At 40.5% G+C, this 16,975-nt stretch overlaps 2 protein-coding genes across 8 annotated transcripts in view; both read right to left on the bottom strand.

Moving 5' to 3' along the window:
• Positions 1–2,008: 2,008 nt before the first annotated feature.
• Positions 2,009–7,207, bottom strand: LOC310944383 (interleukin-13 receptor subunit alpha-1-like). The gene is made up of 10 exons (XM_083910152.1): positions 7,097–7,207; positions 5,905–6,047; positions 4,993–5,125; positions 4,770–4,869; positions 4,003–4,172; positions 3,779–3,915; positions 2,873–3,005; positions 2,638–2,737; positions 2,304–2,385; positions 2,009–2,162 (listed from the first exon to the last, which is right to left on the bottom strand). The coding sequence occupies exons 1-10, from the start codon at positions 7,152–7,154 to the stop codon at positions 2,091–2,093; spliced, it is 1,128 nt and encodes a 375-aa protein (XP_083766278.1). The 5' UTR covers positions 7,155–7,207; the 3' UTR covers positions 2,009–2,090.
• Positions 7,208–9,345: 2,138 nt separating this feature from the next.
• Positions 9,346–16,975, bottom strand: part of dock11 (dedicator of cytokinesis 11) — a 56,387-nt gene continuing 48,757 nt past the window's right edge. For 4 of the 7 annotated variants that reach the window (XM_083910209.1, XM_083910210.1, XM_083910214.1 and 1 more), the window contains 4 exons: positions 14,610–14,800; positions 14,397–14,497; positions 14,164–14,302; positions 9,346–10,564 (listed from right to left, as the gene is read on the bottom strand). In XM_083910209.1, the coding sequence (XP_083766335.1) occupies positions 10,475–10,564; positions 14,164–14,302; positions 14,397–14,497; positions 14,610–14,800 (521 nt within the window). In that variant the 3' untranslated portion in view covers positions 9,346–10,474. Of the gene's footprint in view, positions 10,565–10,910; positions 13,022–14,163; positions 14,303–14,396; positions 14,498–14,609; positions 14,801–16,975 lie in introns of those variants that run through there. The other 3 variants (XM_083910212.1, XM_083910211.1, XM_083910213.1) reach the window with 3 other exon arrangements.

The raw sequence follows: 16,975 nt of genomic DNA, 5'->3' as shown, positions 1-16,975 counted from the left end.
TCTTCGTAATGTCAGTGCATTTCACTGTCGAGGAGTGGAGTTGGACGGAGACTTCCCTTTAAGAGACAGGAAGGCTGTGAGGTGACTCATGTGGGAATGGCTGCTGGAGGAGTTTGTTCCACTTTCGACTCAATCATCTGTATAAATCCATAATTTGTAATTAGCAGAATTCGCTTCCCTTTTTATATTAATCCATCAAAGGGACAGATAGATAGATAGATAGATAGATAGATAGATAGATAGATAGATAGATAGATAGATAGACACATAGGAGTCTGATGCCATAGATCACATGTGTCAAACTCAAGGCCCGGGGGCCAGATGTGGCCCGCCACGTCATTTTATGTGGTCTATGCTGCTTTAAAGGTACACTGTGTAGTATTTATGGGTTTATATAACCCAAAATCCACTTTTTTATACATATTATGTGCTCCTGTATTGTCTAGTCGCTGTATAATAGTTTTTGTTTCATTTTCGTAGTGTTTCAAAAAGTCATGTTAAATAACATGACCGCGGACCGCGGTTGCATAGCCACCGTTAGCGGCGAGACGCCATGTTTCTACCGGAGCCTGTAAGGACAAACGCGAGAGAACAAAACAAGCGTCTCTTTACTTGCAGCGGAAGTCCCGCCTCCTCTCTCTCCGCTTCGTCTGCTACGGCCGCGGTAGCTCGCCCTCTCCCTCGCCTCACGAACCTCATCTGCTGACACGGAGAGAGGGGACGAGGACGACATTTGACCAGCTGCGGATACCGTAGCTACATTTCCGAAACTACATTTCCCACAATGCATGGCGATCGCGTTACCCCGCAAAGTGACGGCATCCTGCAAGTAGATCGCGTGTGTATCATTGTAAATGCATCATGCAACAAGTCAGAAATTGAGATTGAGACTGTGATCGCAGCAGAATGTTAGTTTGTCAAGAAACACCATTGCGGACCGGGTTATGTCTATAATTCAACACATTTGTAACTTGAATAAGTAATAAATGCAGAACGTTATTTAGCAATATGTTACGGAGTAGTTACCTTTATTTTACACTATATTTGGTTACATTTATTCTGTATGACAGTTGCATCTGGCCCTTTGAGGGTAACCATTATGCTGATGTGGCCCTCAGTGAAAATGAGTTTGACACCCCAGCCATAGATTAATAGATAGATGTACTTTATTGATCCCAGAGTGGGAAATTATTATTTTCCAGCAGCATTAGGCATCAGGCATAGAACATAAAAACACACTGTACATTAAAAGGTAGACAAAAATAAAAGAATATAATACAAAATATATACACAAATTACAACTATATATATATATATATATATATATATATAAACATATGATGGTAGGTTAGCAGAGAATGATCTTAATCCTTACTTGGCCCATAATCTACATCCCCAAAACATAACCTTCTAACAATCAATAGCCACTGAGTTGGTTGCACTCGGTTACATAAACTCCTGCAGAGACTGTCCTATGTTCAGGAGACTAACCCATGAATTGTGAAATGTTTAGTGCTTAGTTTCCCTTACTGAAACTAGAAAACAAGATGAGCCAACCATGAGTTGACATTACATTTTCCAGTAAAAAAGGGACTTCAGTGTGAGCAGGTTGTCACTCTAAATAAATCAACGGAGCCAACTTCATTTGGCAGAAAAACCCTCTAATGTCGTCTGCTGATTTGCCACTCTTTTCTTTTGGTATGGCCCTAAAAACTCAATGCTCTGTTTTCGGAACAGCACATCACCTGTGCGCTCTCTCGTGTCCGTTTCCTTCCATCTGCACACACGTACACATTGCCTTGTCCCTTGCTCCTGTGGAAGGAGTTGTCGTAGGTATCCAAAAGTATGTAAGACGTATCACCTCTCCAGGAGCTGAGGTCAGAAATGCCATAGTCTTCAATTCAAGCAGGCGAATCCGTCTTGTACAGGGCCACAGCGAGAGCAGGGCCTTGTTTGATATGCAGTCATAACAGACATCACATAAAGGACAAGTCACAGCTGTCGCTCTCCAAATTCCCCATTAAATTAAAATTTCCTCTCAACTCTCCTGAAAGCGACCAAGAGTCAGAAAAACACTGGATCGTCTTGTTCTATGATGCGGGGGAAATTGTGCAGCGTTCGACCTCTTCTGGCAAAGGCGTGTACAGACTCTCTGGTTTGGACTTGAAAACAGAATGATTTAAATATTATTTGTGCAGCAAACGAGAGAGAGAGAGAGAGAGAGAGAGAGAGAGAGAGAGAGAGAGAGAGAGAGAGAGAGAGAGAGAGGGGAGAGTGTGTACATTCATGAATAAAGTGCATACCTCATGTTCTTTATTCCCGCTCATGAGTTCTTTGAAAATTGCCGAAGGATCTGGCGTGTTCGGGAAAATGATGTCTCTGTGCCTATAAACACACCACAGCAGATATGTCACAGGCTGAAAACTCACAGAACACAAATTACCAAAATCTCTGGGAGCTGCAACAGCTATATTGGGAATTAAGAGTGCTTTTTAAAGAAATTCTCCTCAATTCTTGGGGGAGTTTGTGTGTCCTTAAATCACAGTTATTACCATTACCAACAATAATGAGTATTGAAACGGCGTCATTGAGACACCATACGATGTACTCGGTGCCAGAAAGGATCGTTAAACTCACTTGCTGAAGCAATAGCAGGACAGAGTGACGCAGATAAACAGAATGATGGGGATGACGATGGCAACCACGGTCAGTGTCGCGTCCGGAGGCTTCGTCGTCCCTGTGAAGACAAAAAGACGCATGTTTAGTGCTATTTTATCACCAGAAAAATAAGGGTTTCTATGTGGAGCCATCCTTACAAAACTGCATCTACAGAAAACAATGGAAGCTAAACCGGTTAATAGTTAGAAGTTACCGTATGTTACGTCTTCACTCCAGTCGCTCAGTATATCGCCCGTATAATTGCTGAGGACTTTGGAGCGGAACGTATACTTGCAGTTTTCTTCGTAGGGAATTTCGTGACTCATCGAGGGGACGTCATAGCATTGCTGTCAGAGTAAACACACAGAGGCACCGCGTCACACTTTTTCAAGGACAGACACAAAGGACAAGAGTATAAAGGCCACATTATACTTCTCCGACTGCACAACCACGGAGACCCCTCGAGCCTTCATAGTTCTCCGTCGTGGTGCCGAATGCGCACTGCAATTTCCCGCCCGATCAGTAGGGGTCGCTACGCAAGGTTGTTGTGCTTTTGGCTACAGTGAGGAATGGCGTCCGAGAGACAAAGACTGTTGATTAATTGTTGTTGCAGCAGAATAACATTGAAACAGTGGCCGTTTCTCACCTGAAATAAATATTTTTCTGTCCAGGAACGCAGTGTTAAGATCATTTGAGGCGAGGAATTAGCCATTTAGAGTCTAAACGTGCTGTGTGTACTAAGATATGACGTATTTAAAGTTTGGCCCTCCGACAGGCTCTCCGGCAGGGCCGTTTCTAGCTGTTTGGGGGTCCTTTGCTATTTGGGAGATACTAACTTTTTCTGATTACCCCACAAACACTTACATGCTTTGCAAATATATGCATAATGAACGCATCCAATACATGCAAATAAAGACAGGTACTTTTAATTCTCTTTTAATTCTCAAAAAGTTTGGGTGCCCCCTGGTGGCTGTGGGGCCCTATGCAGCTGCATGGTCCGCATATAGCAAGAAACGGCTCTGCTCTCCGGTGACGTAGAGGGGTCTCGGTAACCTACGCAGAGCACTTTACGCAGGAGTATACTGTGGCCTTAAGTGTCTACACAGACACATTTCCTCACTTCTTTTCCGCCGCATTGACTGAAGCACAATTTGTTTCTCCACGAAACATCGTTCCTGCAGTTTCCTGCAGGAGGCGTCCAGGTCAGTTTGAGAAGCTTGTCCATTTGTGTGACGCTCAGCTTTGGTGACGGTAATACTGTAAAGAAAGAGAGAGAGAGAGAGAGAGAATAAGGAACCTCTAAACGCAACGTTCATATATAATTTGCTGGAGAATCACACCAACCAAAGCCAGGCGGGACGACGTCCTCTCCTTTTGCGCTTTTCACGAGAAAAAGGAAGTCAACGTCAGAGGGATGGACTCCCATCATGAAACAGCCACTCCTATTTCCACTGGTGTAAAGTCGATCACAGTCCTTTAAAGGTTTGCAACCCTCTGACTTAACACTGCAAGCACTGCAACGACAAGACACAGAGGTGGTGGTGGTGGTGGTGAGACCCTGGAGTGCAACAAAGAACTGCTTTGGTTTGGCTCTAACATTGAGATGTTGCAATTTCTCACCTTCTCCACTAGATATCATCACACAATAATAATAAATGCGTGGCCTGAGACTGTTCATGAAGCATGAAAGCCACATCATCGTCAGTGAGTAGAATAATAGAATCAAAGATGATGAAAACAGCATGTTTCCAAACGGGGGGAAACAAACGTATAATGTGATATCTTTCTACCTTTATCTTTTTGAGAGGAACTGGAGGGACTGTGCTGTGTCACGCTCACCATGTTACAACCGCAACAGGAAGATCTAAGAATAATGTACAGCCAATAATCACAGATACTTTATTTTCCATTTATAGGTCCAATAGCTAACATTTGGGTCATTTTATTGGCAGAAATTTGAATTACTTCCCATAAGTATGTGTGTATAAGTGTTTTATATGTACGCTTTGTTCTTGCAACGGCATCCTTTCTGGTATGAGAAAGGGCCTGAAGTGTCACTCAGAACCTTCAAACGTCTACTTCAGAGAACACACCTTAGCTCCAATTCTTACCAATAAGAAAACGTCAGGTCAAGAGTCCGATCTCGCGGGATCCAGGAACAGTTTATTCCACCGCAGTCAACGACACATCTGAAGTTTTTCACCACTTTATCTGTTACGGGACAAAGTGTTTAAGGTGTATAAAATAAATAAAACAAGTATGATCATAAGAAACAAAAACTTCAGTACATTTTATTCTTCTTTTTTTTTTATTTATTTTTTTACTGGTGCTTACCTTGTGACCTCTGGTTGACCTCTATAGGAACAGGTGTGCTGTGGATCCAACCATTACAGTGTTCGACGACAGTTCGAACGGTGTAGTTACGGACAGTGGGACATTTGTGTGGAAAGTTTTTAGAAAGTACACGCTGGAAGAAAAAAAACACAAAAACAGTGCGGGATTTAATGAGTGGCAATAAAACAGAGAGCTGCTGTACACAGTGACAAAAGCTGCTTTATGTATTTATCTATCTCTGATGTACGGCACTTTGTGTCGGCTGTTGTTGTTTTTAAAGTGCTTTATAAATAAAGTTGGATTGGATTGGATTGATGTTTCAGCCTCCACGCCCTTACCAAGAACACAAACTTGTCGTGTCAGACACACTCAATTATAATGTGTGTGTAAACAATGAACCTCCACCTGTTGCAATCAGTAATTTGACAGTTTGACAATTTGACCCCGATACCAAAACAAACACGATTTCCAATATTCGAGGACCAGACATCAGTAAATTGCTCGTCTTGATTCTATTAAATTCAACACGGCGCGCTCTCGACAGACGGCCGATGATTCCTTTCATAGGAATTTCTTCACCTCTATGAGCATGTTTGATGCTGTTGCAACGACAACCACAGGGATTTTACTGATGAAAGAATTATGCGTTGAAGACGTTAGTTTCTTTTATACAGTCAGCATTGGAGTTTTGATTCATTGTGGCTTGTATGTGCCTCCTGGTTCCTAAAATTCATATAAAAGCTTGGCTGTGACACCCTGTGATATACTATATAATCGTACTATATATATATATATTTGTGTGTGTACAGTTTTTTGGACAGCGGTTTTATTCAATATTGGTTGTTTTGCACTTTAAAAGTGGGAGTTAATCCTTCGCTCTTATGCACAGAATAAAAACAGAGACGTGTTTACCGTGGGTCGGTTCAGGAAGTTGATTTCATATTTGATTTCACAGTTCTTTGGCAGCGTGCTGGGCCTCTGCCAGGACCAGGTCAGGTCCACGGTGACCGCGTCGGACCAGTTATACATCAGATTTGTTGGTGGAGGAAGTTGATCTGTAGGATAAGATTTAAAAAAAAAAAAAGAAAGAAAGAAAGAAAGAAATGATTCTCAGCTGTTTCAGAAACCAATGATGCTGCACAGGCAGACTCATAATAGCAATATGTGGATTTAATTTCTGTATTTCAGGATTGGTGCCTTTAGAGTTTAATCCATTCATGATTGGCAATTTGTCCGTCTCTTCACATCATCATCAGTCCTGTTTTGGATTCACTACACTGGCTTCCTGTCACCTACAGGATCCAAAACCGATTCATTTGCTTTGTCTTTTAACACCAGTCGAGGTTTTATAATGTGTATTATTTATTTTAGCGGGTCTTCTCTGTTTTATGTGCTCATTATTATTCGGTGACTTTACTTATTGCACGACGCATGTAAATAAAGCACTCTGGGGCAACAGGGGTCGTTTTTAAATGTGCTACACAAATGTATTTGACCTTTACCTATCGAATAGGCTCAGTCCTATTCCGATCAATGAGTGTGATGGAACATGTGGACGGATTAAAGAAAACAACAGGATGATTCATGCCATTTCAACGAGACTTACTCATAAGGAGCTTTGCTTTTCATAGGAAAAATGTTTCTCTTTTTTCCCCACAATTAAAACAAGATATCCTATTGTTTCAGCTTCCTAAAAGTGTTCTGACATTTTATGGATCAAAACGATTCATCGTGAAAATAATCATTAGTTGCAGCTCTAAATTGCAGTAGGCCACATATTGTGATTTTGATTTTAAAAAATGTGATTAATTGTAATACAGGGGTGTCGAATTAACAATATTTATTTTATTCATAAATAAAATAGCTTGTTTCGACATGGAACCATATATAAAGCATATATATAATCGAAAACACATGTATAATGTATAAACTACCCATGTCACTCCTGACCACCAGGGGGCAGAATTGGACTGGGCAAAAAAAAATATCATTCAGAAATGAATGATGAAACAATAAATACCATACAATTTAAAGAAAAAACAGTTCAAAGTCAGCTAATTATATGAGATATTACGTTATTAATAAAGTTTTTTTATTTATTTACCTGCACTGCAGTAGAGAACTGTGAAAACTGCGGCGAACGTTAGGATGATGGAAGTCATGTTAGCTTGAGTCCAGATGAAAACAGGTCCACTCCCCTCAACGCTCGCGAGTATTATTCCTTCTTGTAAACAACAAAAGCCCAGTAAAGTCGTGTAGTTAGCGCCGTCGACACAAACGCACTAACTCTCTCTGTCATTCACTGCCAGAGGGGTTTGATGTGTCGAGACCGGGAAGGACCGGAGGGGCGGAGTTAATGTCAGAATGGGAGGGATGACGAAAGCAGCACGGGCGGTGACTGGATGAAGATGAAACTTCAGGAATTAAAAAAACAAAAAAACAAAAACGAAGATTATTTATAGATTATAAGGCTCAAATAACACAGTGAGATTATGTTTGTATAATCCAATTAAGTAAAAATAATTCTCCTTAATTCCCCTGTGACATGTTAGAGTATTCCAGCATTATTCCCATTATGCAGACTTGTAATTAGACTTAATCAGATTATAACATTCTAATGGAAAGGGGCACCATAATCAGACTATGATTTGGAACATGTAAACAGGAATATGAATTGATTTTTATATTAGCAGCATTATTTATTTGTTTTTACTGTTGAGAGCATACAGATAATGATGCTTTTATTTATCGGATTCTCTGCTAAATCTCAAACATTCATAAATATATATTCACATTTGAAACAAAATGGACTAGTAAGAGTTTCTTAATCATAAAACAAACAAAAACAACCTGTAAGGATGGCTGTTTTGAGGAACTAAACTTTAGCGAAGGTTAGCACACGAATCAGACTATTTATAAAATAAGTCAAATAATACAAGAAATAAGTAAAAGTGATGCAAAATGGCTCAGTCGCGCACCCAAAGGTGAACTAAGTTGCACCAAATTTCCCAAAACTTGGTGGAAACATGTCACAGCCCAAGACAAACAAACAAATCTATTGGGACCATGGTCTCAACGCAACAGGAAGTCGGCCATTTTGAATCCGGTGTCCAAAGAGGAACACGTTAATTGTACCAACATGAAAAATGTGGCAATTTGTGCTCGATACAGCAAAGATGAAAAGCTCAGAAAACGCCTGGCTGATTGCAACGGGCATGGCCATGGCAAAACATCGGAAGTTCCGCTGCAAAACAGGAAGTAGCTTTAACTTATTTGACCCAACAGGAAGTCAGCCATTTTGAATTACAACTTCGCTGTACATTGACCAATCTGCTTGAAACTCCATACGTGAGACCAGAGGACTGGGTCAGAAATTGTCAGCATGAAAACTAAGTCAAGGGCAAAGCGCCACCTGTTGGCAGCACAATGCTGCTTGCTGCTTAAACAGACATTGTTCCTATCCGATCTCTGTTCCATATTGTGCTTGATGTTGCACGTTGTGTATGCTCAAGGCGCTGGTTGTTTACCTTCTCTGTGTGGATGTGTGTTGCCAGTGGACTGTTGAATTGAGTATCTTCTATTTTCATCAGTAATTGCCTCCAAAGACCGTGTAAAACTACTCCAGCTGTGCATATGTACTCTTGTGCCTCGCTGAACTATGTAAAGTGATGAATTATTTTCCGTGCATGCTATTCTGCTGTGATTGTTTGCAGAAAGTTCAGATGTGACCGCGCAAGTGTAAACCACAGGGAGCTCATCTGTCCTCCAGGAAGTCTTCGAGATCTAAATGAGGCGGTGACTCACTATGCTGAATATTTGCGTGGTAATGGCTCTGCAGTAGAGGGTGAACAGAATGAGGAAAACATACTGGACAACTTTAGCACTTTAGTGTCTCCTCACATATTCTATTAGACCCAGTTTAGGCCCAGTCCCACTTAATATTGAAGCCCAAACTAACTGTTTATAACAGAAACAATGGTTGATTTCTATTTCCTACTACACTCCTGTGCCTTGAGCGCCACGTGTGAAGTATTTATTGCTTTAAGGTTTGCCAATCTTTCTATGCCCATGACGCACTTGATCACTCAATCGTCACACGAACATTAAGGAGTGTCTCTTTTGAATTCTTTGATATCAGATTCTTAAATGTGAACATGTTCTGGGCTCTTTGCTCGTCTCTCACAGTGAACTTTATCATTCAAAAACATTTGAGTATGTTAAAACTAAACTCAAATCATTCAGCCCTAGTTGTGGGTGAAGTCCGTGATGTATTGTAATTTTCCAGAGATCATATAAAAGCTCCACAAGTGCTATAAAATGGAGGTTATGCTGTGACTCATTCACTTTCCCAGATTTTATTTGCAAAAGGCTTTTACAAAGTAAGTTTGACAGGCAGCAGCACTGCAGTATACAACGCAGTAAAAACAACAAGGAAAGAACTCTCTGCTAGAATCAGACCTTGGACTGATCAAGAGTCCAAAAATGTTACAAATATAAATACATACGTACAGTACATACATGGATACACGGATCAATTTACAGCACATAATGTACATCTGCTTAAATATTACTCATCTATTTGCTAATTTCAGTGTAGCACTTGTGAAATACTGGAGAGAAAAACCCCAGCATGTGGTGGTGTTGTTAATGGAGAGAGCACAAAGGCACTGGATCTACACCCAGATGAGCGGCTGCAGTCACTAACTTGTGTCCTGTTATGGAGTTCCTGCCCTTTAATGTCTGTGGACGAGAAAACGGGCTCGCTGTTGAATGATTGTTCCACAGCTCTGATAGAATGGATCAATTATTAGTTTTTACCGACAGCTTAAATGTGACACAAAGTACCTGCGCAGAGCAGCTTTATGACACAGTTTGAAAACAACCCTGAGGAGTGCCTTTTTCCTTACTCTAACTTTGGAACAGACCGTCATTAAGCCAGCGCTCAGTGATATGACTTATCTGTTTATAATCATCTGCCAGCCTGGTTGGCGTGCACTGACAGGCTATAAAGAATACTCCTTGGCTCGAGTGTCTCAGAGCTTGAATGTCTGACAAAAAATAACAACCAGTGATAGCTGGGATATTGATCATCCTGGAGGAAACAAAACACTGTGGGGGAAATGACTCAAGGTCGTCGAAACTCTTAGAGAGTTCGTGGCGCCCAGCATAGATCTGAGGAGGAAGAATGACATCAAAACATCTCCCGAGTCAATTTTGCAGTTTGTCGCCAAGGCAGGGAGAGAAGTGCAATGCAGCCTAGCATGACTCAGCATAACACCTTAACCTGGCCTGCTGACATTCAGCTGCTGTGTTACATTCTCTGAATACTGCAGTACATCCAGCAGAGAGTGTGTGTGTGTAGGCAAGCGCAGCTGGGCAGACACCGAAATCAGAGCTGCCCCGTTTCCCATCCTGTCCGGGACGCGAGGGGGGGGGGTAAAGAGTGCATAAGTGGGGCAGGAGGAAGTGGGCGGGTCAGAGGTCAGCCCAGATCTGTGGATGTCCCGCTGATGGCGCGAAACACATGAACCGAGTTCTGTAGCAGCGAGCGCATCATACCCTCCTGGTAGATCTGAGGGTAAAGCAAAAAAAGTATAATGTCAGGATTATAACGACACGGACCATAAAACCAGGCCAGAGGAGCAGCTAAAATGTCCTCACAAACACATGCACTGACTTGCAAGATATGATGACACACGATGACGTTTAACACACAAGATGCACACGGTAAGGAAATTAAAAATATTTTAATCTAAAAACAAACAAACCCATAAACAACATTCATGAACTTAATTAAAAAGACCTATAATGTATTCTATTTTAACCCTTTATACTGACACTGAAAATGTCCCTATTGCGTGACTAATAAAGGACGATCTGATCTGATCTTACTGTCTCATTTTTGTTTAATTAGTATAATTTTGTACAGCATGGGGATCAATAATAATAATAATAATAATAAAATGATGTTGAGTTATTAAGTATGAAGGTCAACATCTTAAGTAGATTTATTGAGTGATTTCTAATAAATAAAAACAGCAGCAACAGCCCTTCCATTTCCATTCACCAGAAACTTAACTTTCAGTGTAACATGAGCGAGGTCTGTATGTGGGTGAGGGTCAGGTCTGGGAAGATTTACAGTAATAACTTTACAAATTTCAGTTCCACTGAACAACAAACTTGCAGATTCATGCGTCACATGCAAATCTTTTATCTCTAGCCAGGTTATTTTTTTCTTCAGTGTGCGTGTGTGTGTTGCAATACAAACACTGTATTGTATTATGATGCATGCCTGTTGGCTCTGCCTTTACACCTATGTATGCTTCACACGCACACATTAAGAACATGTACTTACATTATATATAATAGCTATATTATATATTATATATATTACAGACTTTCTGCATGGAATTATTGCATGTTCTCCCCCGTGAGTTTGTGGGTTTTCTCCGGGTTCTCCGGTTTCCTCCCACAGTCCAAAAACATTCAGATTTGGGGATTAGGGAAATCGGACACTCTACATTGACAATAGCCACAACTTTCGCCTTTTGTAAGCTGGGATTGGAACCTCATGTGAATGATTAATAATCATTGTGATGAAATCAGCCGAGATCAACGCGATAAAATAAAAGAAGTTTGTTTACTTCTGGTGTGTGCTGACCTCCCACATGAAAGCCAGAAAATATCCAGTCAGTCAGATACGAGAGACTAAGGGATGGTAGCTACCTGGGTATCACGGCACTATTTATAGACAATCATTGGGAGTTGCGATCCTTTGCTTTTGACTGTCAAAAAAACAGATGCGTGACTATAATTGCTGAGACCTGCGTAGAGGAATTCCTCCATGTCGCCAAAGAGTGGAAAGTAAGAGGCAAACTAACCGCTCTTGCCACAGATAGTGTCCTTAATAAGCTGGCAGCTGCCTGGTGACACCTAAGCTGCACGACTGACTGTGCGCTCTCTCTCGCTCTACAAATGTGAATGTCTGAGTTTCTAAGAACATTCTCGGGTGGATTTCTTTGTTGTGATGTTAAACACATGTTCTTGTTGCATATATTGTTGCATTCACTCTCTTTTATACTGTTACATCAACCCATATTTAAAGTCTATCCATTCATGTATTCAAACAAACTGATGTAGCTTCCCCGTTAAATTACCCCCCATAACATGCCTCTGAATTAACTAAGAAAATGCAGATTTATAGTTAATAATGCATAAAACAAAGTAAAAGAAAAGACAAAGTGGGCTTCAATACACACTCAATGGTCACATTACCTGTAATTCCCTTAAAACTAAACGTCAGCACGTTGGAGAGAAAAAGGTAAAACCGGTTAGTTTGTTGGAAAAAAGCAAAAGTCACACATTAAAAACAAAAGGGAGAGAGAGGAGAAGTGAGGGGGCGTGGTCTGGTCCTGAAATCTGACACCGAGTTGCAGATAATGGGATGCAATAAGTAGTGTGATATATATGTACACTGTTTACATACTGCGATTTCTCCACCACAAATATAAGATCATTTGCTCTGTCATCGTCCTCCTCTTTCTCTCATATACTTCACACACACAATGGTATAGTTAAATTAGATTAAGATGGATTGAGAGATAAAGTGACTCTCATTATTATTATATAATTTATTGTGATTATTTTTTCTTTTTTGTAATTTGTTTCATTTTCTTTCCATCCGGTCTGAAAGTCCTCAGCTCCCACTCACATCACGTACCCTCAGTATATACAGTAGAGCAGTATTAGTGAGGAAGCTCGCAGAGCACTTTTACAGCGGCGTACAACAGTTTGAGAACCAAGGGTCGATTACACCCTTCTTACTGGAAGCAAGAGAAAGGCGGAAACGGTCGTGACACATTCCACTTCTGGAAAGATCACCAAAGTGTCAACAGTAGCATGCTCTGGCCTGAATAAAAGAAAGCAACACATTCTTCACACGGTACATTAATACACACCAGTGAAGCAAGATTGATTCTGCTGATAGGAGTGTTGGGTGAAACTGTCATTTGTGACATTCTGTCGGAGCCTGATTGTGATTCAAAAAAAAAGAAAAAAAAAGAAAAACTCAAGGTCAAGGATTTGGGAAAGGGTCAGATAAATGTTTTTGAGGTTCGTAGGAAATTTGTAATCATTTGACTGAAAGAACAGTTTGATTTGACTCCATTTACATGTTCATTATTTATGCAACACCACACTGCACACAACACGTGACTTGTTTTATGTCACGACAGATGACACCAACGGCGATATTACTCTTGTAAAGTGAGGTTGGAGTACAGCTGAAAGAGCAGTTTGCTGTATTTACACAAACACTTCCTCAGTCAGATCTGATTATTTTACTTGACAGAGCCTGTTTTCTGACAAAGAATGCAGCATACAAATCACGCTCCATGTTCCCACAACAACAAGTCCCCATATTTTAGGTACTGAAGCTTTAAATTAAGAAATAAAAATCATGTTCTGTCAACAAAACACTACTGTGTACGTGTAGGTGGGTTGATTGTAAAAGGTTTACTGTCATGGACTCACTTTGTTTTCATGCTCAGTTTAGTCAGACATTCAGACAACTTGCAGTCTGATTATGCGTAAGGTGGATTAATTTACGTCTGACTCTATAAACTATTGAATCAGTTTCCTGATGACCTATTTACATAAACAATCAGACTCCAGCAGGTTCAACAAACTCTGAGTTAAAACCTTAACTGAGCTGTCAGTTATTGAACAAGTAATAACACTTCGTTCAATCAACTCTGAGTCAAAGTAACTCTGAGTGAAGCCCGTGCATGAGGATATAAAAAGCCCTCATGGATGGAACCCAGATAAAATGATTCACCGTGGCAAAAAGTGATCAGAAGACTGGATCCTCCTGCTTCTCCCCGGTGGTGTTGGAGATATTAATGAATGCATATGCAGAAAGTGAACATCTATTTGATTTATATGTGTGTTTGTGCACACAGGTGCAACCCAACAGGCACCAAACGGACTTAGCAGCAACTTGGAACCAAAAATACATAACATTTTTTACATGACATTTACATACAGGAAATTGAAATATTGTCTTAGTCCGACTAAAATCAGACAAACCCAATGCTGTGTAATTAGGTGTGGTATAAAAACAACAACAACAAATTAACACTTAACCCAAATTCCAAAGATGAATTTGATTACCTGTTCATGGATAATGTCTGAGAGCTCTTTCACCATTTCTTTAAAGTTGGCCTTCAGGCCCTCATGGTACTCAAACTGGTCCTCTTTGATCAGACGCTCGTTTATATCCAGAGCCAAGCTGCAAGCCTCGACAAAGCGCCTGCATAAATATGCACGATAAAAACATAATTTATCAAAACACACATAAAACAACTTAACGGAGAGGCAAAAGCAAGTAAAGATAATAAGTGTACCTGAAAATGTCCTTAAGGTCTTTGACTTTCTTGTTAGCAGACTGATTGCTTTTACTGTCATCCAGGAAGGCTCTTGCATAGGCCATGGGACCTGCATTCACCTGCAGCAAAAAAACATGTAGTGCATTTCTTTTACCCTCACCATCCCATCGACAGATATGTATTGTAGTGATTAAGATGTGGTATTTGTGTTTCTTTGTGGCGAAGCCTCACCTGCACAGACACACAGCCCTGCAGTTTGAGCTGCAGCTGGATCATGTCAACTTCCTGGCTGGAGCAGAGCTTGATCAGCTCGGCCGTGCGCGCCCTCATCTCGTCTATGGCCACGTCCACCGGCTTGAGCTCCATCTGCTTCTCACCAGCCACCTCCACTCGTTTCTTCACATATGGAAAGGCGTTGACAGCTGGAGATAAGAGGACATGCATACTGAGCAATATGATTCTTTTTTCTTTGTTGTTGTTGTTGTTGTTTGTACAATGAACCAAACATGGAGTTTAAAAAAAAGACAGTACATACAAGTATCTAGTCCTAATTGGCCACATTAGAGCTACCTAGTGGTGGTTTGTTGTTAGTTAGTTGGTAAGTCAGACTTTTAAAATCTCCACTAGTCCAGGATATGAATAAATGGATATTTAAAAATCTTGTTTGGAAGCTAAATAACTTTACATATAAACTGACAAATGTTCAAGGATTCTGGGTTGTGATTTAATATAATAATTATTTTCTTAATTAACAAATTGTCTTTGAAGCAGGCAGCTAAATTTGAATAATAATGAGTACAACATTTCACTAGTTTACCACTGGAAAAGAACAGTCAGTAAATTTAACAAGAGCTCCAACCATTATTTTCGTAATCAATACATCTGTCGATTATATTCTCGATTACTCGATTAATCGTTTGGTCCATAAAATGTCAGAAAACTTTAAAAAACATTGATCAGTGTTTGTCAAACCTGGAAATGACGACGTTCTCGAATGTCTTGTTTGTCCACAAACCAAAATAATTCAGTTTGAATGATTTCTTTGTTTTATGGAGCAAAGACACAAAGAAAATATTCACATTTAAGAAGCTAAAACAATCAGAAATCTTGTTTTAATCATGTAAAAAGCTGCAAACCGATTGGTCGACTATCAAAATAGTTGAAGATTGATTTAATAATCGAATAATAATCGATTAATTGTTTCAGCTCTAAATCTAACTGAGCAACAGTTAAAGAGACAGACCGGGGGCCTGTTTCACAAAGCAGGTTTAGTGAAAACTGTTTGTTAACCCTGAAATGAGGGAAACTCTGGTTTTTCGTTTTCAAAAAGCTAGTTCAGCTTAACTCTGAGTCAGTTACCCTGGCAACATACGCCGTGAACCTAACCTGCTCGCTGGCAGGTTTTCTTCAACTAACCTTGAGTTTCTCTCTGTCTCTGCCCTCTTTCAGACACACACGGTATTTGACTTCCTCATTCATTAGTTTTGGCGTAGTATAGTTCTGCGTCTACATTAGAAGTTATATTAGGTGGAGACTATTTTCCACAACCATGTCCTTTTGACAGTGATCCCGTGGATGAAGGTGCAGCATTACTGCGCAGAGAATTAAATATTCGTCGGGAGATGATAATCAGACCGCGCATAGATTTCCAGACACTCATCTTTTTGAGCGGTACAGTTTCACGTCACAGTTCATCATTTACATTCACGAACTAATCCGTCCTTACATTTCCAACATTACCAACCGGAGTCACCTTCACATCCCAGCAGAAACTGTGTGTTGCGCTGCGTTTTTTATTTTTTTTTAAATGGGAGTTTTTTGTAGAAAGTCGAAGATGCAGAGCACTTGAACATGATATAAATGAGAAGTCATTTATGTGTGGGAAACATCATTATGTTGGCGATAAAACAACTGTACAGTCAAACAGCCACTTAATATTTACTTATAAACACAATGTAAAACATGATCAAAATGAGGTAATCCCATGAGATTATACCGAGGTCTTACCTGTTTGAACAATGTTTTTATGTTTCATTTTAAACTGCTGCCAACTGCGCTTCTCCCCCGCACTTCCTTCTAAAAAGTTTCTCAAACTCACCGTATGAACGCATTAATATTTCCAACTCCAGTGGGTGAAGAACTTCGCCCTCCGCTTCCCCGTTGCCATGGTGACTCGTTGAAACGGGGCTCCATTCATGCTGTCTTTTTATACTTGTGGTGCACGCGCTTAACTCGAGGTGAAACTACTCCGAGTTGAACAAACCAACTCAAATCAGCTGTTCTGAAACCGAAAACGTAGAGTTTCCTTTCTCAGAGTAGATCAACTCAGAGTTCAGGGTTAGACTCAGAGTTTGTTGAACCTGCTTTGTGAAACAGGCCCCCGGCCAATATTTGGTTTGACCTGTCACGCGTTGTGCCACATCGCCACAATCTGTCAGATAACATAACATTTGACTAGGATGTTGTAGTGACGATCCGACCATCCATCTGCTATCTGCTGACCCAGCCTTGTACACGAACACACACAATGTGCAATGGGTGTAAAGTGAAAAGCCACATGCGCGACTGTGAGTGATTGTAAAAAAGAACAACACAAA

This window comes from Microchirus variegatus (genome assembly GCF_963457635.1).
Source record: "Microchirus variegatus genome assembly, chromosome: 2".
NCBI lineage: Eukaryota > Metazoa > Chordata > Actinopteri > Pleuronectiformes > Soleidae > Microchirus > Microchirus variegatus.
Note: the sequence above shows the minus strand (reverse complement) of the source record. Positions and strands in the feature narration are given on the sequence as shown.